We start from the raw sequence: 25,962 nt of genomic DNA on the forward strand, positions 1-25,962 counted from the left end.
AATTCAAAACTAAATAAACATTCATATCGTATCATCCCTCCGTAATGTTTTTTATTATTAGTGTAAAACATAATTCATCAATTCCATTGCAATTGTACTTTTACCTTTCCAGTTTCATTCCCGCTTGTTCCTCGGTTTAACTGCCTGGATAAAGAAATTACACAATAAATTAGAACTTCATTTGGGAGATGATCCCTTTATAGTCATTGTAGGAAGTAATTGGAAATCCAATAACAAGTTTACGTCAGCTACTCATTTAACTAGAACAAAAGTTGCCGCTGCTTCCTGCAAAAATCTGTTTAATTTAAATTAAATCTATTTTGTCTTCCAATAAAATAGACACATTTGCTGCTGCGAGAATGTACTGAATTGCGTACATTCACCTCATAGGCATATTAATTTTTCCATTACATTGTTAGATATATATTTGTTGAAGATTAAAGATCTTTGCGGCAATAAAATACGACATACAAATAAATTACAAGACAACAAGAAATGAGCAACTGCTTGAACTCTTAACCTGCCAACTTTGTGTTATGCAATTGTCCTGCTTTTGTTCTAGAATAGTCAATTCAATGTTTAAGTGATTTTAAAATGAAAAACAAACAAGAAAGTCAGCTATAGACAGTATTTAGCCTGTGCAGTTCTCATGGTATACGGCTGGATAGGTAAAACATGGTCGATACTAGTAGCAAAGGCTAAAATGTTCACTTCCAACTGATTAAGGGTTGTGCATTCTTAAAAATGGTATTAAAGTTTAAAACTTACGCCATTGAAATTTCCGGTGCCGTTACAGCCATTCCAATTAGACCAATGCTGAAACATATTGTCTGAGTTAGGCAAGAAGTGAGTAATTCAAACTTGACAATTTGAAAGCTACTTTGCTAAACAGTTATTAGTATTATTTGTACGACTAAACCTTATAAGTATCCCCATGCTTTGATCTAGTCTTCAATTAATGCTTTTTTTAACCTACATATGTACATTTTGCTTTATAAAGACAAACATCTTCATGCATATGCATGTATGCAATATACGAACCAAATCAAACTTTATAGGTACATGTAAACCGAAAACGTTCCATGTACATTTGGAATACTTGTTTCAACAGTTACTTTCAATATTTCAATTCAAATATAATTAGTACATAATATTATTTTACACAAAGAAGCATTGATTTATATAAAAATCTACTTTGTATTTCCTTTCTCTATATATACATTTACAGTGAAATACAGTAATTGTTAGAAAAAGCAAGTCTGAAAACTCAAGAGACTGTCAAAAAAGACATCTCACCATAACGTAATTGTTGCTAGAAACATCAATGGACGTCGTTTTCCATACTTAAATGTTGACCTGTCACTCTGCATGCCAATAATTGGAGAGACAAAAAACGTCACGGCTGCAAATTGGAAATTTAACTCTATAACACCAGAAAAATGGAGAACAATTCTTCACACATTCGAGGAATAAAAATGCAATAACAGAAGGAAAAATCCATACAAACTATCCCAAAAGCAATTCAATTCCACACTTCTGTTAAAACGATATATTTACTTGCTGAAACGATAGTTATATACCGGTCAAATTATTCGTTTTAGACAGTACTGTTTATTCTGTAGAATGCAAAATTAATGTAAAATATTCATTATAAAGTATTCATTACCAGCCCCGCAAGCAACCATACCACCAAGCCATCGCCCTTTAGCTGCAGGACCTACCAAAGATTGTATTTGAGCCGGTACAACTGTAAATAATATGACATATAACGGTGAGCATATATGCAGAAAACTAGAGAAAAATATATCATATTTTAGCAATTTTTACATTCATATATTAGTGGAATATTAAATACATTAAGAATATGCAATAGTTTTTATTGTAACAGAATAGTAACATAATGTAACATGTGTGAATTATGAGCCTTCACTGTTAAAGTTATTTCATTTTCTCACCATGTAGCGAGATATTGTTTATGGACAGATCTGGTGTAAAATAATCTAATCCGATATAAAGTATGTAATAATGTAACAAATGTATCTTAACAGCTGTGAATAAGGTAACGGTTTTGTAAAATATGATTGTCCTGGCTATAAATCCGAAAGATTTATCGTTAATAAAATGCAACACTATTCACAATAGGGTATGTAAGTCTCGTCATGTGACTTGCGAGATTTCACGATATTTTGCACTTCCGGGTACAAACAAACATCAACAACATTGCTTATCTGTATTGGGTAATACTTGTATGCCGGTGGGAAAGTAAAACTTACATGGAAAAGCAAATGATTTGTGGAAATTGGCAGAGTTTTTTGTTTTTGTAACGAAATGCAAATGGTTTCATCTTGTGAACAAGTATAAATGAAAGACAACTTCGTATAATTCAGGTGGGTGTGTCATTTCAAATTCAGTTTATCCCAATAAATGTTGTAATATTTTCATTTCCATGTAAATCTAATAAATTTGTTTTTTGATACAACATCATTCGCATCTGACACCAGAATGGTGAATTTGATTTTATCAATTTTCTATAGCGCTACCTGATTATCTCTCAGAAGTATATAATGTTTAGAAATTTCGGACAGCGCATATTTCGGATAAACGTTTCAATATGATTATCAGTGTGTTTTAGTTGAATATATTTTCTTCCAACTGAAAATATTATTTATTTATAATTATTATCTTTATAAAGCACAAACAGTCAAGCTGTATATAACCAATTTAAATTGTCATAAAATTCAATGTTCAAAATATTTTGCTCCTGTATTTAGACTGAGGACAGTGGTGAGATGAAAGACGTGAACTGGTATCCGATGTTAATACACATGCATGCTCTGCTGTAAAATCGTTTTGGTAAGAAATATATACTTAAAGCTACTTAAACTACATTAATGAAAAATAAATATTATTGTATTACATATAATGTTCTCGTTTTTGTAAATAATTACAGTGTAGCTAAATAAACAAACAGTATGGCATATGTAGTTAATTCATGTTAAATACTGTTTAAAGTATTTTTCTCAAGTGAGTGGGTCATATTTTTTAGTTAAACTAGGACACCAAGAAGTGTTTCTTCCTTTTCAACATTATTTTCTATTCATGACAATATGAAAATGCTTGAAATTTATAGCTGACCAATTATTATTGCTTTCAACTCATGATAAATTTTCTTTATATACCGGTATGTGATTTCTTGGTTGGATCTTGAGTACTTGTCATGGCTCTTGATTTTATTTTGGAGTGTTCACCATCAGATTAGAAGTCAAATAGTGATACCACCAGGCATAGTTGAAAGGAAATGTCCATACACAGTCTTGGAGTACATAGTGGTAGAGACATGGCAGTCCATTACAGATTTTGACTGAATTAAAGCTTCTTAAAGCTCCATGTCTTGTGTAAACTGTCTGACTGAATGTTTGTATTCTAATAAAAACTAAGGTTGAAGACACTTCAAAGATATATGTCAGTGTAAAAATGTTATTTAAACAAAATATCTGTCTTTATTAGAAATAATTAACCTGTCATTTGTAACGTTGTATTAACTTAATTATTCAAAGATAATTTATCTTCTGCAAATGGCTGCCCAAAACAGTTTCAACCAGGCATCATGTTGTTTCAAAACAGTTAAGATAAATTTGTTATAAATAGACTTGTAAAGTAACAGGAAATGAGGAATGGTAAAAAGATAAATGTTCAGCATTAAAATGTTTCTATCTTGATTGAGTTTCATTTCATATTATCACCATGATCACTGCAATTGTAAAAGTAATGTAATCTTTAACCATTATTGAAATATCATAAAAATCATCTCAAAGAAAAACTTGTTTCTGAGGCAAGATGTGTAAAATTCCTTCCAGTTATAGCCTTTCACTGCTCTTAGAAAAGCCATGATTTGCATTGCACATGGCAGGTAGTAATACCAGAGTAAACAATATTAATGCAATTCATCTGTGTTGAGTATTCTGTAGCAAAACACTAGCTTGCTAGCCCTTGTAAGCCCAAGTCTCTCTCTTAATTGGAGAAGACTTGCAATTCTGCATTCCTTGAAGATTTTAGTATCAGAGGGGTAGTTATTACATACCATATACTTCTTTGGGTTTCAAATTACCTGTTTTATAATGTATTGAACCTGTTGACATTTGACCAAAAGTGAATTATCTTTACAATACATGCAAAACTTAGGGTTTGCACTTGATACAAAACAATTACATCACTGATACATTAATATACCAATTGGAACTGTTTCAAAATTGTCAATGTTTCAAAAAAAACAACAAAAATAAAACACCACACAATGCTTTTAACTTCTGTCCATGTACATATGTGTAAATGTAGTCATTGAAGAGCTGTCAAGAACTTTTCATCAATATTATTTAGATAGTGTCTGTTTCGATTTCAGGACAGACAAAATTCAAATGACATGCATAGTATTTAATATAGTCAATCCTTGCATATTCAAGCAATCTAGCCATTGCTGTTAGAGAATTAAATTACACAGTGACACTTATTTTGCAGATGAACTCTTATGATCAAGCACTGCTATAAATATATACCAAATAGTAGAAACAAAAAACAGTTCATAAGTTTAATAAACTTTTATTTTTACACAATTTATAGTGCACTGCTTAGCTTATATATCACACTGATTTTCCAGTGGAAGAAAAACTTCAGGAAAGCACTTGGAATTATTATTAGTTATTTGGACAATGTAACTTTACACTGTGAATGTCTACTGATACAAGAATAAGAATATTTCCTTTTACAAATGTAAAGACTTTGAAAATTAACATCAACAAATTATCATAGAGTTATAAATCATATTCTAATTGAAAAATGTTCAGCTTGATATCAAAGCTTTGAATGCAAATTTGTGAGCTTATCAATGATTACCTCACAATATTAGTAGTAGATGATATATAATATTTTTGCTAATCTTTACTTCATAGTCATTTAATGTCCATAAGGTCATATGACTATACTGTGATTCCATGAAAAACCTTATCTCTGGTGTGTTATCAGCTTTGGTATATATAGAGTATCTAGTTTTAATACTTGAAACTGCAATGAAATGTGGACATTTTACTCTGTTTCTATCATTGTGACATTAACATGTTAACAAGATCATAGTGTCAAACACCATAAAATCATACTCTTTATACATTAAGATTTTTGTGCTGGATGTCATTCATCTTCTTCAGGAAAGTACATTTGACTATTCTCAGTGGCTTATATTAAACTAATATTTCACTGTAACTGTGTGTTCTCTGATATCATTCTCAAATTAAGGAACTGGATGATGGTAGTTGCAATAAAGGTCTTCATGGACAAATCCTCCTTCATCTTTCCCTTTTTAACTGCAGAATGAAAAATCAATAAATATGTTGTTACAAGTGTAAGACACTAGAAATGATATTTACATTACATTAAATAAGCTGGTCATGATTGACAGAAAAATTTCATATTTGAAGTAAATAAACATTAAAGATAAACAACAACACATAATATATATAAGTAAAAAATATTGATCTTCTTGAATGTGAAACATGACTATTTTTAATGTTTTATTTACTTATCAATTATCATGCAGTGAAATCCAAGTTATTAATATATTTTGATAATTGTTTATCTTTCCAATCTCAACTAAAAATTAATCAATTATTTTACGTGTATTTACCTTTGATGTATAGATACATGTATTTCAGGATCATAGGCAGTGCAAACAGTTGATTAATGGTCCATATTGAACAACTGTATATTCTATACTTGTCATATACCTCCTTGTCTATACATCTGAAATGGTTTAATCAAATATTATATTTTTTTAAATCAATCATAATTTGCTAGGTACCATATTAACATGTATATATAATTGAAAAAGGAACAAGAATAAAATGGAAGGGAAAAAATATCCGAATTACTGTGCAATGTCCGAATTTTGTATAACTTTAATATACACTAGAATTAAAGTGTTTCTCCATTGTTTATTTCAACAAGTTAAAATGGTTTGAATTAATTTCTCACATCAGTAGTTTTAAATCAATACTAAAAGCTAAACAACTAGAATTCACTACCTTGACAAAACATCCGAAACAATTGTCACTATCCGAAAATAAACTAGTTTTATTAAACTCTATAAATCCCTCGTTTTTCCGTCAGATAATTGACCTACCTGCATTTTTTGACCCGTGCTATCCATTCCTTCAAATCTGAAGAGGACCGAAACAAATTTAACTTCTATATCCCTCGAGTTCTTCGGGTTACCTATATGCGTAACGGTAAATAAGTCTGCCGATGTACCCGGAAGTGGTAAATCGAAAGTGAAAGTAAACGAGACTTACGGGCCCTATTGATACACATTCACTTATATGTGAAAACGCATAATAAATTGCTATATTTCTTCTTAAATCTTTAATATATAAATTATAAATGTGGAATGTGTGTTTATAATACAATGTTTACTTATCAATCAATCTTGAATACGAACTTTATGCGTTTATTTCAAAATGCTTATAGCTACTTATTATCAACTCTGGTTAAATGCAATTTCCGTTGACAAAACATGCACATGTTACGTCGCCAACTGTTTTAAGATATTCATTGTGTGGTTATCGTATCTGTATTAATTACATGTTTATGCACATCGATGCAAGGCATATCATTTCTTTATTTTTGATTTCTCTCTTTAACTATTTTTACTATTTTCATACAATGCAAAGCGGTTGTCTTCAATAATATATAAATGGAATCATAAGTAAAACAATAACAACCGAGATGAATAAACGGACCGCTTCTTCTAATGTTAGAATCGTCACCACTCCTTATATAATTTAATAGAAGTTAGCCCGTTACTGTACTAAGGTGACGAAATATATGATATCAATTTCCAATGCAACAGTTAAAAAAACACTATAAGAAGAAAAGTAATTTTAAGAATCAGTCATTTCATATGACACGTTTTAACAGCAGAAAACGTAAAAATCAAATAATTATTTCAGAATACTTTAGCAGAAAAAGGATTACATACAAAAGTCATGCTAACTACTTTGAAAAAATCTGAAATAGTTGTGCTTACTTAAAGAAATATTTGTTATAAGAAATTCCTATTTTACTGTATATGCTAGCAAATTCTTAAAAGCTTAAGCAAAAAGAACAAATGACAGACGGTGAAGCTTATTTATTGTGAAAAGTTTCGTTTTAATAATTTCCTTGTTATCTTGCCTCTCGTTATAATTCTTATTTGCTGTGCATTTATTGACAGTTTAAAAGGATATCGGATATTGGTTGTCATGGATACAGGAAAAATATATAAGACTTAATAGAGAAAATCCTTGATATTAAAATGTTTGTCAGAGAATGTCATTTCGAAAGAGAATTAACATTGTGCTCATTTCTATAATATACATGTATATGGTATAAAGACAAGTATTCGAGAGTCTCACAAAGTCTTTGATGTCGGCTCCTTCAGATAACACATAAAAAAGTTTACAATATCTCATTTAGATATATCAGTAGAGGTATTAAATTTTACAAGCAGTTATAGTATTATGGTTCCTCTTATAAATTATGCTCCATACTTCATCAACACCTTTGCGTTCCATACTTGAGAAATGAGCCTAATTCAAATAATGACTCCAATGTAACTTTCCTTATCAGAGCAACCGGGGAGTAAATTGTCAAATTGTTTTAAATTTTAAAGAAAACACTTTTTATATAGATCTTGCGCATTAAAGGAAAATTAAGATGCTCACCTTCAACAGACATCAACAAAAACATTAGACTGAGTCCATACCACGCACAGTTTAGCAACAATATGCTTTGTTTACTTAAAACATCAACTGTCTCGATAACCAAGGTCACTTCATCTGCATCACTGTGAAATATTTAACAAATAAATATGATGTTGTTTTGTATACAGTCAAAAAATATTTAGCAAACAGTTATCTGATTATGATATTTATTGAATAGTATCTTATACAAAACAAATATTATCAATCTAATAAAGAGTCGGTATATGCTAAAAGCAACAATTCAATATAAAACCAGTTTTACCCTACATAATAACCTTAAAAATAGCTCTTATATTACATCAACGGGATTGTATAAATTATTCATTGTCTCGTGTAAAAACATCATGAAAAACACAGGAACAGAAATTGTACCAGTATTATCTATCTATATATTATTCAGCGTGTCCTATATACTGGTTCAAATAAAACGACGTGGTGAACATGCTTTTAGAATCGTAATAATATAAAGCACAGTTTACTAGAAAGTGATTAACTAACTATTTACATTCTTTTTGACATTACAGATCATCATCATCATCTAAAGCTTAGAGGATATAGTACTGATTCTGGAACAACAAAGATATACCAAAGAAAGGGGGGCTATTTTGTAACGGTGATATTCTACAGTCATGACGAGGGAAATTAACGCCGCATGTAAATAGATGGTTTGCATGGCAGGACCTTGCATGGCATTAACAGTCTTTATCATAACTACCTCCTTCATTATAAATGTAATCTGTATAAAACTGCAAAATACATATATGAGGCTTTCCAGTTAAGGAAGATATGTCTTGAAACGGAACCTGCTTCTTTTATTTTTATATAATTTGTAAATGTACGTGTTTGCTTATATGTTTATTTTGTAAACTATGTATGTTATAATTACGTCTTGGCCATACTTGTCAATTGTATTGGTTAAATTGGCCAAGGGTATGTTAAATATGCGGATTAGCCAAATAAAAACTGAAACTGATTATTATCATAGGTTACTTTAAGTCTAGGTGCTCACTGACTGAATTCATGGACATTCTTTTGGCTCAAAATTTATCTCAATCTCTTATACTTTGGAAATTGTACGGAAAATAATAATTATTATTATAATCATATTGTACTTTAAAATTAAGTCTTTTAGGGCATGACAGATGACACCCGTTCTCGATAGCAAAAGCTACATATTGTGCCTTGAAACGGGCAGATGGACCTACATGTACACTACATACATGCATGGATTCGGATAAGACTTTAAAAAGGGTGCCATGTAACAATGCTTTAACACCTTGCACGTAAATTGTTAGTTGTTTTCTGCAGAATTAAATTACTAACAAACTTCTGGAAGGTGTTGCTGATCAGGGTTAATATTGATGACTATAAAAACGTATATCGCACACAACTCCATCATGTCATGTGTGTGAATAATTGTACTAGTAAATCCAAGACATACTGCCATCTAATGTCAAAGAATATATGTTTATTGTTAAAGTCATACATTCTCTTTTACTTTGTTGTGTATTTTTAATTTTGTATCAGATATCTTTGTTTATAATTTGAGTTTATTTTTAAGGATTCAGAATACCTTAAGAGCATATACTATACAGGAATGGAACAAGAAAGATAAAGTAATTAGAATATTTTCTCTTATAACCTATAGAACCTATTTTGAAAAGAGAATATTTTTTTTTGAATTTGGTATTATAGTAAAAGTTAGGAAAAAGGAAAGATTTTTTTAAGAAAGAAAAAACTTGTTGAAAAAATAAAAATAAATAAAATAAAATATTTAATGCTCATTATTTCATTGTCAAGTTGAACTTAATCAACTATATATTTCAAAATATTGTCCTTTATAATGTTAATTGACAAACTAATTATATTGGAAAACGTTTAGGATAAAATATAAATATGCCTAAAATCTAAAAAAAAAAGACTGCCTTTTTGATAAAATAACGTTACATGTAAATTTTGATGGATATCAACAGAAATTTCCATGGGACACATGGTTTACGTATCGTTCACGCGAAATGAATTATAAAATGGAAAGGAATTATGGCAAAATATAAAATTATTTTGTCTTTCGTCTGTTCACTCCCTGTATAACCTTGGATGGTCATAACTCACTTTTAAATTAACGTTTTATGTACGACATTACAAAAATGTAAATTCCACAAATAAGGACTTAAAGTTGTGAAAAGCAAGATTTTATCTTATTTCTAGACTTATTATCTGAAAATCTATAGGAGAACATGTCAAGATACTTTCGTATCCGTTGAGAATTTGATCCAGGCAATATCTAAAAGAACGTACTTATTTGATTTTTTGTTCACAATTTCTGGATTTTACCGTATCAAATATTTATAAAGAAATGACATGCGACACTTTTCAAATTCGTTCTTTGCGAATTTTAAATGTCATTCATTATGTTAGCGGTATAAAAACCTAAATTCCTCTGACTTTTTTCCTTGAGAAATGAAATATGATATTTTCACTCATATTAAAGTTTCTTAATCGATCGACTGGAAGACCATTTTCAAATTAAATATTCGATTTAAGGTTTGGGCATGATATTAAGATTTTGACATGTTTAAAGATTTTAAAAAATCAGGACATGTTTATGTACTTAAACATTCGTGCCATGTTTTTAGATTTTAAGGAAAATCGAGACGTACTTATTGATTTAAATATTCTGGACAGGTATCTTATTAGATTTAAAGATTCTGGACAGGTATCTTATTAGATCTTAAGATTATCGACAGGTATTTTATTAGATTTAAAGATTATCGACATGTATCTTATTAGATTTAAAGATTCTGGACAGGTATCTTATTAGATTTAAAGATTCTGGACAGGTATCTTATTAGATTTAAAGATTATCGACAGGTATCTTATTAGATTTAAAGATTCTGGACAGGTATCTTATTAGATTTAAAGATTCTGGAAGGTATTTTATTAGATCTTAAGATTACCGACATGTATTTTATAAGATTTAAAAATTATCGCAAGGTATCTTATTAGATTTAAAGATTATCGCCAGGTATCTTATTAGATTTAAAGATTCTGGACATGTATCTTATTAGATTTAAAGATTATCGCCAAATATCTTATTAGATTTAAAGATTCTGGACAGGTATCTTATTAGATCTTAAGATAATCGACAGGTATTTTATATGATTTAAAGATTATTGACATGTATCTTATAAGATTTAAAGATTATCGCCAAATATCTTATTAGATTTAAAGATTCTGGACATGTATCTTATTAGATTTTAATATTCTGGACAGGTTAAGATCTTAAGATTATCGACAGGTATTTTATTAGATTTAAAGATTATCGACATATATCATATTAGATTTAAAGATTCTGGACATGTATCTTATTAGATTTTAATATTCTGGACAGGTTAAGATCTTAAGGTTATTGACATGTATCTTATAAGATTTAAAGATTATCGACATATATCATATTAGATTTAAAGATTCTGGACATGTATCTTATTTGATTTTAATATTCTGGACAGGTTAAGATCTTAAGGTTATCGACAGGTATTTTATTACATTTAAAGATTATCGACATATATCTTATTAGATTTAAAGATTATCGCAAGGTATCTTATTAGATTTAAAGATTCTGGACAGGTATCTTATGAGATCTTAAGATAATCGACATGTATCTTGCTAGTTTTAAATATTACCGCCAGGTGTCTTATTAAATTTAAAGATTATCGCCAGATATCTTATTAGATCTTATGATTATCGACAGGTATTTTATTAGATTTAAAGATTATCGACATATATCATATTAGATTTAAAGATTCTGGACAGGTATCTTATTAGATTTAAAGATTATCGACAAGTATCTTATTAGATTTAAAGATTATCGACAAGTATCTTATTAGATTTAAAGATTCACGTCTTGTTAAAGGATTTGAAATTTGTGACATGTTTAAAGACTTTAAGATTCACAACATGTTTATTTATTGATTAGTTTTTATTTACAATTAAATATTTTTAGTAAGCCAATTATTCAAAGGCATCAAAACAGCATTAGTCACTTTTTTATAGGAAGCTTTAGAGTTATTGAATGCTTCTTTGTTGGTAAACTTTTAAGTTTAGTCTGATAATAAGTTCGTTTGAAAGGAACTAATTTTGTTTACACTTTGACAGGACTTACCTGAAAACATCTACTTGGTGTTTTTTTTTTTTTTAAAGATAAATTTCTATAAAGTAGGCCGTGTAATAGCAAACTGTTTGCCCCATGTGGCTGAGGGGTTGCCTTTACGGGTTGAGGCATGAGAATTGTAGTCACTTTTTTACTCTACGTGATCGTAAGAGGCGACTATAGGAGTTCGAACTATTAATGTGTATGCATCTCTTAGCTCCAAAAGATGAAATGGTTTGACCCCTGATGTTGTTTACAGTTTGTAAAACCCAAGGATTGCCGAAATCATCTTTCCTATTTCGGCGCCATATAACGTAAACTGTGTTCGTGCGCCGTAAATCCAAACCAAACAAAAAAAAACAAAACAAACTGTGTGTTATCAACAAAGACTTTGAACAATGATATCAGCCTTTGAAATATGATTTAAAGAAGTGCAACATAACTTTTATAGTTCTCTTGTCGTATGGAATCTAATCTAATTCGTTATGATTTATATGTGACTTTTCCAAGAAGGTTCGATCAATATGTACTTTAATAAGTTATAAAGGGTTCGCCATTTATCTTATATAATTTACAAGCAAATCCCTGATATTGCACTTTAAATTCTTGCTAGGATACCATTTTATAACACATGCAAACCTCTCCATTTTAATTTAAAAAAAAATGAATCAAAGTGCTGACAGCACTGGATGTGACTGATAGGAATGCAGGGCTTTACTTGGTGTAACATAATAATTATTGAACCTGTGTAACAGAAAAAATGAATGTAAAATGTATATGTGTCATATTAATTCATTTGTTGCATTGTGTGACCTTGTATAAATATTATTAAAATGCTGTAAGAAAGTCATATACGTATTTAAATGATGTCGATCAGAAATTCAATGACATAACAATGACATAACATAACAAAAATATGTTATCATTTTCTACAAACATTTGCACTTTTGTTAAACATACAATCTCCTTTTATCCTTTTACTCAGATTTAAATCTGACAAATGAGGAGGAACTAAATGATGATTAGTTCTCTTAAGAGCGGAAGAATCTGCAGATTTTGTCTATTATGTTAAATCAAATCCATAATTTTTGCTTAATTCCTCGTAAAAATAAATGATTCTATATATTTTCTTTGTCATATTTTTTTCTTCTCATTTTAGCAGAAATGGGATTTTTTTAACTTATCATTACATAATGTCTTGTATATTGGATCAACCTACTATGTATTATTTCTTCGGGTGGTGCCTTGAACAAACTTAGTGATCTTTGATTTCAAATTGGTTTTATGTACGTTACAAAGCTCCTCATATTTATTAGTTTATTTAAGTATCATCCATTACATGTACATATTGGTATAAATATACATTCAATAAAACTTAAAAATACATGTAAATGGTCATTCTTATAAAGAATTATAAGAGACTATATGTATGTTGTTACAAACAAGTTACAAGTATCATAATATGCAATCCACATTTAAAAGGTTAGATCAGATTAAACCTAACACAGAAAGGTATTTTACATAATCATATATGAGCAGTCCAGTAAGATCAAATAAAATACATATCTAAGAAGTAGTTGTTTGACTGATAATATTACTTAACTATTAGAGAAAAACTTTAATTTGTTACAATACTTTAAAACAGCTAAGATGTCTAATTCTTTACACTTTAAAATATCTTAAAAAACAGCTAAGATCTTAAATTCTTTAAAAAAGTGATATCACTAAAAGGCCTTTTTTAGAAACAATTTTCATTGATAAAAAAGTGTTAAAATCAAATAAAAACTATATATATAAAAAGACCTAATCATAACACAAGCATTTTGCACGTTTTTCTAATGTGGTAGCGCATCTGTCGCAATAATTATTCATATCATTCTAGTTAAAGATAAAACAAGCAAATAATTGAAACTGTTGTTGTTTACAATATGTTTGAGATTTTCAATACAAATCTGTAACAAATTAAAGATTAATTTCTACTTGAAACCCAATGCTGATCAACATTCATTTTTTTACAATTTAATATAATTTATTGATAAGAAGTTCATAATTATAAATCACATGTTTTTGTATTCTTTGAAGCTTTAGCTTCAGTAATATTTTTTGTCATCAAATCATGAAATTGTGTATCAAAAACAAATTGCGAAGTTAATATTAATTCAAAATTGTATTTTTATACAGATTCTAGTAAAATTAAATTAGCCTTAAAATTGTCTTCCTTTTTCTTTTTTCGCTAAATTTAATAAACGATACCCTATTTTTCTGAAGGAAAGTAATAAGATTACAGAAAATGTCTCCTGTCGTTTCTTTATAAATATTTTATTCTGAAAAATGTCATGTTATCCTTAACAAAAAAGAAGAAAAAAAGGAGAAAAAAGCAGAATATCTAAAAACGTTTTGCCTGGATTGTGTCCCTAGAGATACAAAAGAATGTCATGTTAACACGAAATTACTCTAACAGATTCTTTCAAAATAAGTCTAGAAATTTGATAAAAAATATTGCTATTGACATCTGCTTGATCTTTTTCTTGCGGGTTAAACTTTCTCGAGATTCTTCTTTTAATGTAAAAAGGCACGTATAAGAGTACTTTAGGATTTAACCTGAGGTCTGTAATTTAATAGATTTAATTACTCTCCCGTTTTGAGAAGAATACAAAAATACATATACATTTCTTTGCACGGAGAATTAGGTCGCTTTGTACTTTTATATATAACCTTGTCCGTATGTGAGAAGTTAGCAGTGAACAGTGAGCTAAGCAAAAAGGCATTTCAATTTATATAGGGAAAGTAATGATCTGCTGTAATGCTCAGCTGTTTTGGGCATCTAGCAGGGCATTCCTAAATATAGTGTAAAAATGCTCTGCTGCAATACTCAGCTGTCTTGGCAATCTAGCAGAGCATTCCTAGCTTTAGTGAAAAAATGCTCTGCTGGAACGCTCAGCTAGCTAGGCAATCTATCAGTGCATTACTAAATATAGTGTTAAAATGCTCTGCTGGAATGCTCAGCTGGCTAGCTAAGCTGGCTATGCAATCTAGCAGGGCATTACTTAATATAGTGAGAAAATGCTCTGCTGGAATGCTAAGCTGGCTAGGCACTCTAGCAGGACATTACTAAATATAGTGTAAAATTGCTCTGCTGGAATGCTAAGCTGGCTAGGCAATCTAGCAGGACATTACTAAATATAGTGTTAAAATGCTCTGCTGGAATGCTCAGCTGGCTAGCTAAGCTGGCTATGCAATCTAGCAGGGCATTACTAAATATAGTGAGAAAATGCACTGCTGGAATGCTAAGCTAGCTAGGCAATCTAGCAGGGCATTACTAAATATAGTGTAAAATTACACTATATTTTTGAATGACCCGCTAGATTGCTTAGCCAGCTGAGCATACCAGCAGATCATGTTTACACTATATTTTGGAATGTCCCGCTAGATTGCTTAGCCAGCTGAGCATACAAGCAGATCATGTTTACACTTTATTTTGGAATGCCCCGCTAGATTGCTTAGCCAGCTGAGCATAACAGCAGAGCATTTTTACACTATATTTTGGAATGCTCCGCTAGATTGCTTAGCCAGCTGAGCATAACAGCAGAGCTTTTTAGTTTTTAGCCTAGCCAGCTGAGCATACCAGCAGAGCATTTTTACACTTTATTTAGTAATGGCCTGCTAGATTGCTTACCCAGCTGAGCATACGAGCAAAGCATTTCTACACTTTATTTTGGAATGCTCTGCTAGATTGCTTACCCAGCTGAGCATTACAGAGCATTGATTTCCCTATATAAATCGTAATGCCTTTTTGCTTAAGCTCACTGTTAACTGCTAACTTCTCACATACACCTTGTCCTTGTGTTTTATTAAGAGGCATACATGTATATTATAATTTTGCGCGGACAGTTTGTGACCACATTCTTGATAAGAAGTTGTTCTATTAAACACGGCGCAACACCCTCAGTAACATTTCTAGTAAAATATGTATATCATTTTATAGTTGAAAATAAAATGATATTACACCATATAAAGTATTTTGCTTTAATTGTTTTCATAATCCCATTATCACAAAGGAATAAATATCATAATTAAGACCAGTATAATTTTCACAAATGTATGCGCAGGTTAGGTTCATAGTTTACATAAATATTTTGTCATATATTTATCAATAGGTATAATGTAAAGCAAAATGGTAATAAGAAACATTCAGTATGTTTTAATGAAAACGACTGTTTGAGTTAAACAACGTGCCAAGTAACGACATTCCTAGATTTTATCTTATTTGTTTCCCTGCAAATTAACAGATTAATTTAATAAATGTTTTTAAATGTTCATAGTAGCATTTATCAGTGTAATCTGTTTAAAACAATATAAACAATGTCATTATCTTCATCAAACATTTTCTTTGTTAAAAATGGGGTTAACAAATCAAATGCTAATTCGTCAGGTTTCTTTCCTCTCCTTGTCATCGGTCGAATGTTTCAATACTATAACGTTAGTATTTTCACCTAGCTGCTAAGGGGGCGTACTTTTTCTCCTTAATCACATAAATTTTACCTGTTCGATTCTTCGGTGTAAAACTTTGCAGCTTTTTCTTTATCAACAAATGTTGCAGATATATCACCAGGTTTCTTCTTCTCGGTGGGAAACTCCTCGGTGGACCCTGATACGGTCGTCATGGTAACCTGCAAATAATTAAAAAATCTAATTATCCATGTACATCAGAAACAATGGACGGGGTCATATTGTAAAATCAGGAACACATAAAATGATGTAGTGTTTCCTGAATATTTGGGACTATGTTGAGGTAATAAAACATTTTCCAAAACTTGGAAATTTCCAAAGAATTTACAAGCAATGTGTAATTTGTGATTCTTTTGAAATATCTTGGCAATAATCATTTATAAGTATACTTGTACAATATGACTATTCTTATAGTGCCTTTTCAGTGTGAATAAAATAAATGATTTCTATCTTTTTTCTTCACTCGACAGCAAACTGCTTCTTTTAAGATATACCTTATAAAACGCAAAATATCTATTGTTGATTTCTTTCTAGCATCTGTTTACTAGAACAAATTCATTCAATATTTAAATTATACTACATCTTTAATGTCTATAATATTCAGGAGGTCATAATATAATTTTTTCATTTAGATGCAATACATAATGTTTCAATTTTAACTTAATTTAGCAGTTTTTGCATACAAAAATCTTCATTTATTCCATTCATTTTCAATATTTAAGTATTAAATACATGTAGTAACATTTCGGTGTGAAGTTTGAGATAGTTACATACAATAATAAGACACAAAACAGAATTGAACAAAATTTTATGTTTGACTTGTACATAGTACATTATCATACGTAATGTGATAGACACATTTATCAAAACAATACATTTTTAAAAGTAGTTTTTATATTGTGTTTAAGAGTTTTTGTTTAAGATGATAACGATCTGTGTACATGTTTCCTGCATCAATCTATAATTTTACGGACTTTTTCTTTCAGTTTGATCTCTTTTGAGCATTTTTCCCCAATTAATATTTAGAATTTAGGCAAACGTGAACGTATTTATAATAATAAAATACACCCATGAATTTCTTACACATTTTCTTTGTATAGTTCTTAATAACAACAAATTGCTAAAAATATAAAGTGCTAAACTTGGTTTATCAATTTTAATATGCACTTCTTCGGTAATGTGTTTTAAATGGCCATGAACTTTATATTCTAATCTATTGGTCTCATATTAATGGAATTTTCTTATTGAGTTTAACAATATATAGATATATCATTTGTATATCGATGATGTCCACCAAATGAAAAAACGTACCATACTAGCGATTGGAAGTCTTCTTATATAAACATAAGTTTATATATAAAATTATATGTCAGATACAAAAGCTATTTTGCGTGCAAATCCATCGATTATATTGTAAGCTGTCTGAAATGTTATAATATAAAAAAAAGAAAACGAATGCAGCATGTGTTACAGAAACACAAGAACGAAAACTGCCCCTCATAGGAATATCTTACACAACATTTTCCCTAGTGCACCAATATAAAAAGGCACAATTGATTCAGTGCACACCATTTAACAAAAAAGAAGCAAACACTACTGACGCTACCACTGTAAAACTTAATTAACTTTACCTATTTTTGTCATTGAACGCTCCTTATAAATCCGGGCAATGACGTCATACATATAACACCATGTTATAATCTAATATACATACTTTACTTACAAACATATGAACAAAATATTTCTGCAATGTTTATTTTACAACATCTGTGACCCATGTTTGGCATTGGTCAATAAATTGATTTAATACAGGGTGTGAAAGCAACGTCTAAGAATGTCAAATGGCTTTTCTATGCATATTCTTTGACGTTTAAGACAGCAGCTGTTCGTGTCAATTAATTCATAAAGTTCATATTTGATTGGTTATCATACACATGTACAACAGATATCAAAACATTCCTTAGAATAAAGATCCAAGTCTTAGTTCAATAACATTTTATTGTATGTGTTCGTGCATATAGTCAATATATACATACAAGAAAATAATATAAGCAAATGGATTGTGCCACGAGCTGTAACATAAGCAGCTGACGGCCCGTTCCGAGTTTAAACGTATGGTTAATATAAGCGAACATGGCTTACATTTGTAAGAAACTGTCAGAAATTAGTAGATTCCGAGTTTCTATACGTTCTTTTATAAATCCTGGAAGCGAATATTAAAACATCCACTAGCACGAGAGCGTGACTTATCACAGGAACCTTAACAGATGACTACCTTAACATTATGTAAAAACTAAAAATCATGGTAATTGAAATTCATGCAAACTTTATTCGTAATTTTGCACTAAAACTTAGAATAAAAATCAAACAAACAGCCTCCAGACCAGATTATAAAATCGTTAACATTCGGCAATTTCCGTGTCTTATTTCACGGAAATGTTAGGGACGTAAGTTGACGATGTTGACGAAATGATACAAGTAATAGAATTTAAGAAAACCTGACCGTTTTACCTAGGACCATGATCTTATTATTTCCCTGTAATGTGTGTATTTCATTGTCATTTTGATAGAAGAATATGTAAAAAAAAAACGCCGAAAAAAGCGTTATACAGACGTTTAAATTTATTTAAAACGTTTCAGTCATCTAAATAACATCATAACGAAATTGAACCATTTATGTAATTTAAGCCGGCGACTTCTCACGGCCGAGATGTTATTTCATCGAACAATACACATGATAGATATTAACACAATACAAAATGATATACATCTTGTTGTCTCGTCAGCATAGATATTTGTGTTTAGACTTGTGCTTTCTGTTTTTACAATAAATAACATATGTTCATATTCATATATTCCTATGATAAAAATCTTTAATTTCTGTAAAGCCTTAAAGCGATAACTCTGATAAAAATGTAATTAAAATAACTAGTTAATTTACATTCATTTATACTACTTTTGAACTCACAATGTTTCCAATACAAAAACTGTAAACGTTATTTTGTTATTTCAAATAATATATTGAATTAACATTTATGAAAAAAACTATACATGGTACTTATAAATTACGCTCTGATGAGCCATAATCTAACGACAGATAAATCAACAATAAACAACAAATGCTTACCTTTTTCCTCTTAAAATTGCCCAAGTAATGAAAAATTATATATCACGCCTAGGTGTTATGTTGTCCAAATGTCTTATCCAGCAAATTTATCCGCCAAAACATCTTTGTAGCTTAAGCATATTCAAGATAATAATCCTTCGACGGTAAAAAACTTACTAAAACACCGCACTAAAACTTCCTTAAAGGAGACAAAAAGATGATGAAGCTTCGAGCTGTAAACATTATTATCATTACACGGGAGAAGGCATCGATGGTGTTTGAAGATCAATACAAAATTGAAGTTAGAAGTAACATCACTGACTAGTATAGCTATCACTGAATGACATGAATGTTAGACATGATGGCAGAGACAGATGCTGGTATATCGATCCTTTCTCGTTATACAGCTATTATTTTTATGAAATATACTAAATCAATATGGTACATAAACATCTTAAATATTTCATCAGCTGGGTGTAATCGATTAGCATTATTCTATCTTGTTTGTACAATGATATAGGAAAATTTGAACGTCTGGAGTAGTGTGGTTTAGTAGAGTGAGGGGCTCGGAGTATCTTACGGCGTTCTTTCATTTTGTTTAAACTATATCTGTATTGATTAAGTTTTCGTTAATAAAAACAAAATGAATGTCAATATGATCTGAAACAATTATCGGCGAGTGTCATGAATAGAATAAAATCAATGATTACATTGCAATCAATAATAATTAATTAACGTTCTTGTCTTTGAAAAACTCCTAAAGGTATTACATATACCACTTGTTCAGTAAATTCGGCACTTTCCGTCACTTTTCGTATTTATTCGGTTGTCACAGAGCTTTTCGAATGACGATAAACCGTCTTCTTATGTTCTCGTTTCCTCTTACATAAGTACCAGAACAAGAATTAGAATCCAGACGTCAAGGAATGTAGTTTGTGGATACATTTTTTGAATAAAAATCATGAATTAGCATTTCATAAAAATACTAATAACTTATTTTTTAATTTTCATAAAACTGGTGCTTTATACATATATTTAATCTAGTAAGAACATGATCTAAAATGTATAAAAAATAGCTTTAATTCTTCATCGGACTTATTTTTCGCTCGCCTAAGTATGTGGTCCATCTGGTAATAACTTAAGGTGATAATTTCAGTACTGCTATTATCTCAGAAATTAGAAGTCTTATTTTTGTATCATGATTTTTTTTTGCTGTTGGATTTAAAACCACATCAACACTGTTCAGTTCATGTGGCAACTAATCATTGCATTATTTCAGGTACTACCTGAATAGAACCACTGACCTTCCATAACTTAGCTGGACAGTTTCCTCACATGAAAGATTTAAAATCCATGGCATGTTTCGAAACCGCAGCGGTAAAAGATCAGTGGTTCCACGTCATGGGGCCAAAAACATAATGGATGGAATTTTAAGACCATGTCTTATTAATACTCATATCATATACGCTCAACACGGGAGATAACACATTTCTTAGAGTTCTAGTTAAATTGATAATTATATTACAAATTTATAATAAAAACGACAAGAATGATGTTAAACTTTGACCTGTTTTAAAATGAATAAATCGTACAAATGCTTCCAAAATCTTAAGGATAGTTAATTTTTTCTTTGTCAATCGAATTACACTTAATACGTATCTTTAGCAAATATATAGAGTGTACCATTTGATAATAATATTTATGATTCGCTTACTAGAAACATATATTGTTTATCAGCATCTACGACTAAACAGATCGTACGTTATACCCAGTCCGTGAACGAGATGCTTTAATACTAGTTTACATTTACCGTCAAATTGTCAACCTATACCTGTACATTTTGTATTTGACAAAGTATCACATGTTATCTATCCGTCAACAAATCGATGCCAACAGTTTGAAGTATTAAAATTAGGTCACATCAATTCGCGTTCTATCGGATTACAACGGTTTAAAATAACACATTGACATGATAAGCTGAAAGCAATAGATTGAATAGCAGCATGTGCTATTTGCTGCAGACAACAATATAAATCGACATAAAATGCTTTGTAATGTAATATATGCCTGCGTATAAGAATATAATCATTATGTCATTGAATTTTTTTTGCATCTTATTGACTCAAGCTCTCTCTTGCAAGAAAATTAATTATTATTTAAATAAACGTTTTTTACAAAAGTTAATAAAACTGTACATATACATATGTAAATTTGCCAGAAAATTTCTTATATGTCTTCACATATTTTCAATTGTTTTATGTCATTGAATGGGATTGACCATTTGGTATGAAATTGTTCTTAGAACGACCCGATGTAAATTATTTCTTTACAGGAATTATGGTATTTTGACAAACGAAATGTAGAGAAAATACTGATATTTATATTACTTATATTACTGATATTGATCAATTCAATGATATACTTACGAAAGACCGGTGGGGACATTTCAACTTCCTGAATTCCCGATTACAGCTTCATGAATTCTCGATTACAACTTCATGAAGTTGAAATCGTGAATTCATGAAGTTGAAATCGTGAATTCAGGAAGTTGAAATCGTGAAATTCGTGAAGTTGAAATCGTGAATTCATGAAGTTGAAATCGCGAATTCGCGAAGTTGAAGTCGTGAATTATCGAGGCTGAAATCGTGAATTCGTGAATTCCATATGTTGAAAACGGGAATTCACGAAGATTAAATTGTGAATTCATGAAGAAAATCGGGAATTCATGAAGTTGAAATGGCCCTACCGGTCTTTCGTATATACTAGTATATACTAATATACTTTCCTGACAAGAAAATAAGTCAACTGCAATACGAACTATAACATCTTCGAATCAATTCAATTTTACAAAAGCATCGTTCATTTTCCTCGAATTTTAATTTGGACATATTTCTGACCTCTAAGAAACATATTTTATATGTATTATACAGAATTATCAAACTGAACACACGTACAGTGAGTAAAAGATATTGTCTTAGCATTAGGTTGAAATACGCATACTTATTTAGCGATTGGCTGTATTTATTCAAAGACTTACGATTTACTGATAAAAAATCATCATCATCATCATCATCTCAAGTGATTGCATCACTCCGCAAGGAGTATACTCGCAATAGGGTAAAAACTGTATATACATACGCAGTAGGCAGGACTGACTGTTTTCCAAAATAAAAATAAAAAGTTTCCCTATTTACAGTATCTATTAAAAGAGTAAAAACAACTCCGTGATTAGTAGTTTATATGTTGGCTGGCCAGAGCTGATTGGAAAGCATCCAGGCTGGTCTGGTCAACAACGTCTTGCGGCAGCTTGTTCCAAAGCACGATGGTTGCAGGAAAGAAGCTGTTTTGGAAGATGGAGGTGCGTGCTCTGATTTGGCGGAGGCGTTGGTTGTGCCCTCTGACAGTCTTAGCATTGATAAGTGGAGGATCTGGTATAATATCCACAAGGTTGTGCATTATTTTGAAGAACATAGTTGTTCTGGTGTTGTTGCGCCGGTGTTGGAGGGTGTCCCATTTGAGGTCGGTAAGCATGTCGGTGACGCTGCTTGTTCGTGTGTAGTCTTGTTTCACGAATCTTGCAGCGCGACGTTGGACCATTTCTAGTTGGTCTAGTTCAAATCGAACAGGAAGAAAAGTAAAAACATGAAAATTAAACATCTTATTAATTGCTTATTTATCGGACTTCCTTGTTGTTGTTGTTTTTTTATTTTATTTACTTAAATTCAAATTTCAAATTCACTGTCATGAAATCATAAAAAAAAATCCCAAAGACAAACTTATTTGTATAATTAAATTTATGTAAATGGTAATACATTTTCTGTTCCCTTTTAAAGCATTGAATGTATATAAATTGTTATGAAATATACAGCAGCGTTTCAAAATCACAGATTCTTTTATTATACTAAGAAAGCCCTATTATAGCCTTATTCGTCATTTTCCGATTATGGGCTCGTAGCTCCTCAAATCTGATAGGTCTAGTTATTATTCTCATTATTATTATTATTATTATTATTATTATTATTATTATTATTATTATATAATGATCATTGTCATTATCATTATTATTATTATTATTATTATTTTTATTATTATTATTATTATTATTATTATTATTATTATTATTGTTAAAATTATTATCGTCATTATCATTATTGCTGTTATTATTATTTAATCGGGGAAAAGATATCATTATATAACTATTGCTATTAATGCTATTATTATATTATCAATATTCGTTACCATTTATGTTGACAAGGGAAGTAAGCGAATTATACCACATATTACAATGTACATTATTATAGCAATAGGTTACATCCCTTGGTTCTGTTAGCATTATCAGACAAATCTTTACTTCCGATGTGCATGTTTCTGACAATGCGTTATGAAGATCTTATAAATTTTCAAATGATTTATTTTGTCATAAAATAAACTTAATTTTGCACCTTTCATAAACATTTTAGACTTCCTTTTCAATCTTTCGATGTATTACGATAAGATAGAATCTGCTTTCCAGTAAATTAATTTTGACTTGTTGATAAAAAGATATACTTGTGTATAAAAAGTGTTTCTTATTAACTATTATCACAAAGTTATGTTAATGATTTGAATGATATCACAAAAAAGTCAACGTATAGCGGAATCAGTTATTGTAACAAGCTGTTGATAATTATGTCGAACGCTGATAACAAATTGCACTTGGAATGTTTAAGGGGAGCGGTGGCCTAGTGGTAAAGGTGTCTGCCTCTCAACCCAGGGATCTTGGGTTCGAGCTCTAATCGTGTCACGACCATGTTTCTTCACATAACACCAGTACTGGTTGGTTCCAGGAAGCGGACTCGAAAGTGATTAATATAAGTTGCAAGAACTTGTTTCGCAATCGAGCTTGAATAAATGTGTTTACACTAATGTTCGATGCAATCGGAAACAAAACCGTATTGCAGAATGCTAAATTTAAGCGACTTTATCTTTAATTTGATTAAATGCTGATAATTAAAGACATAATAATCTTAATATATCTCTGACGGCTCAGGCACAGCAAGACCAAACTGTACACTCGTGAGTAAAAGATCTTTCTACAAAACAATAATGTTTTGGCAGAAATACGCGTATATTTAATTAAATCAATTTACTGATAAAATATCGACCAGGAAGAAAAGTAAAACCTCAAAATTGAACGTTACTTATCTACCAGACTTCCTTGTTGTTTGTCAATTGTATGATAATTACATTCAAATGTAAAATGCAGTGTCATGAAACTTTAAAAAAACAAAGACTTATTTGTATAATTGAATTTATGCAAACGGTTTTTTTTTTCTGTGCCTTTTTTAAGCGCTTTGCAATGTATATAAATTTTGAAATTATGCTGGTAACGCGGAAATATACAGCAGCGTTTCAAATAATAGATTCATTTATTATACTGAAAATACATGTCCTATTATATTCGATTTTGTAAGAAACTTACAGTGTTGATCATTTCACGATTATGGGCCTGCAGCCTTATTAATATTTTTACAATACAATATTTTTTTCATGGACACGACATCCTATAAAGTCATTATAACTTCATGCAGGCAGATGCTCTAAATGTATGTTAATGACCATCACTTTTTTGCCGTGTTTTAAACATATATTAATGTGGCATGCAAATAAAGAAATGTGTTAAAAGTATTTAATTCGTTGTGACACATCCTTATGTTATCTATGGAGGGGTTTTAAACAGGTAGCTAAGAGCTTTTTGATTTATTTGTACCAGAGTAGAACAAGGGACAGATTTTATAGTCGTAATCTTCAAATACCTGACTACGCTGTCACATGATTAATTTACTACTGCGATATTGACCTTAAACTAAAGGTTATCTACCTAATATACATGTGTATTTACACTTTCACTTCCCATTCTGTTTATGGTACGAAACGGGTTACAAAAAATTCACATTATCAGTCGATATATGTGCATGCATTTTTAAGATTGTAAATTTCCATTTAGATAGCTTAACATGGGTATTATACATATACATGTATGTTTATAAAAACAAACAACTACTAAAGAGGTTTTCATTAAAGGCGTTCAATGTGTCTGTACACAGTGAGCATTTAATCTATTTTGTAATTTTTGAACTCATTTGTAAATTTTGAATTCATTTAAAGCTTTTAATATAACATTTTTTAATAATATTTTACTATAAATAAATAAATAGTATAAATAAATAAATAAATAGATAAATTAATAAATAAATAATTCAGTGAAATATGTGATGGTAAAGATAGTTAATAAACAAATCCTAAATTTTGACTTTCGCAAATAATATTTTCTTCATGTGTATTATTTATGTGTGCCATCGTCTTCAAATTCTTTCATGTGAGAGAGCTATCCAGTTAGCGGACGGAACGTCGGTGGTTCTACTTAGGTG

General features: G+C 30.1%; 1 protein-coding gene and 1 long non-coding RNA gene across 3 annotated transcripts; both read right to left on the reverse strand.

Moving 5' to 3' along the window:
- Positions 1 to 37: 37 nt before the first annotated feature.
- On the reverse strand, positions 38 to 19,925 carry LOC132737573 (uncharacterized). 2 transcript variants are annotated; one of them, XM_060724876.1, is made up of 7 exons: positions 19,574 to 19,925; positions 16,480 to 16,607; positions 7,749 to 7,870; positions 1,667 to 1,747; positions 1,297 to 1,402; positions 769 to 816; positions 38 to 144 (listed from the first exon to the last, which is right to left on the reverse strand). In XM_060724876.1, the coding sequence occupies exons 2-7, from the start codon at positions 16,599 to 16,601 to the stop codon at positions 78 to 80; spliced, it is 546 nt and encodes a 181-aa protein (XP_060580859.1). In that variant the 5' UTR covers positions 16,602 to 16,607; positions 19,574 to 19,925; the 3' UTR covers positions 38 to 77. The 2 variants fall into 2 exon arrangements, with proteins under 2 accessions (XP_060580859.1, XP_060580865.1); XM_060724882.1 differs by lacking the exon at positions 19,574 to 19,925 and adding an exon at positions 18,078 to 18,225.
- Positions 5,675 to 6,352, reverse strand: LOC132737582 (uncharacterized). Its single transcript, XR_009626750.1, has 2 exons — positions 6,170 to 6,352; positions 5,675 to 5,790 (listed from the first exon to the last, which is right to left on the reverse strand). It is a non-coding gene; the product is annotated as an uncharacterized LOC132737582 (long non-coding RNA).
- Positions 19,926 to 25,962: the final 6,037 nt, after the last annotated feature.

This window comes from Ruditapes philippinarum, unplaced genomic scaffold (genome assembly GCF_026571515.1).
Source record: "Ruditapes philippinarum isolate M1 unplaced genomic scaffold, ASM2657151v2 ctg13133_1_1_1_1, whole genome shotgun sequence".
NCBI lineage: Eukaryota > Metazoa > Mollusca > Bivalvia > Venerida > Veneridae > Ruditapes > Ruditapes philippinarum.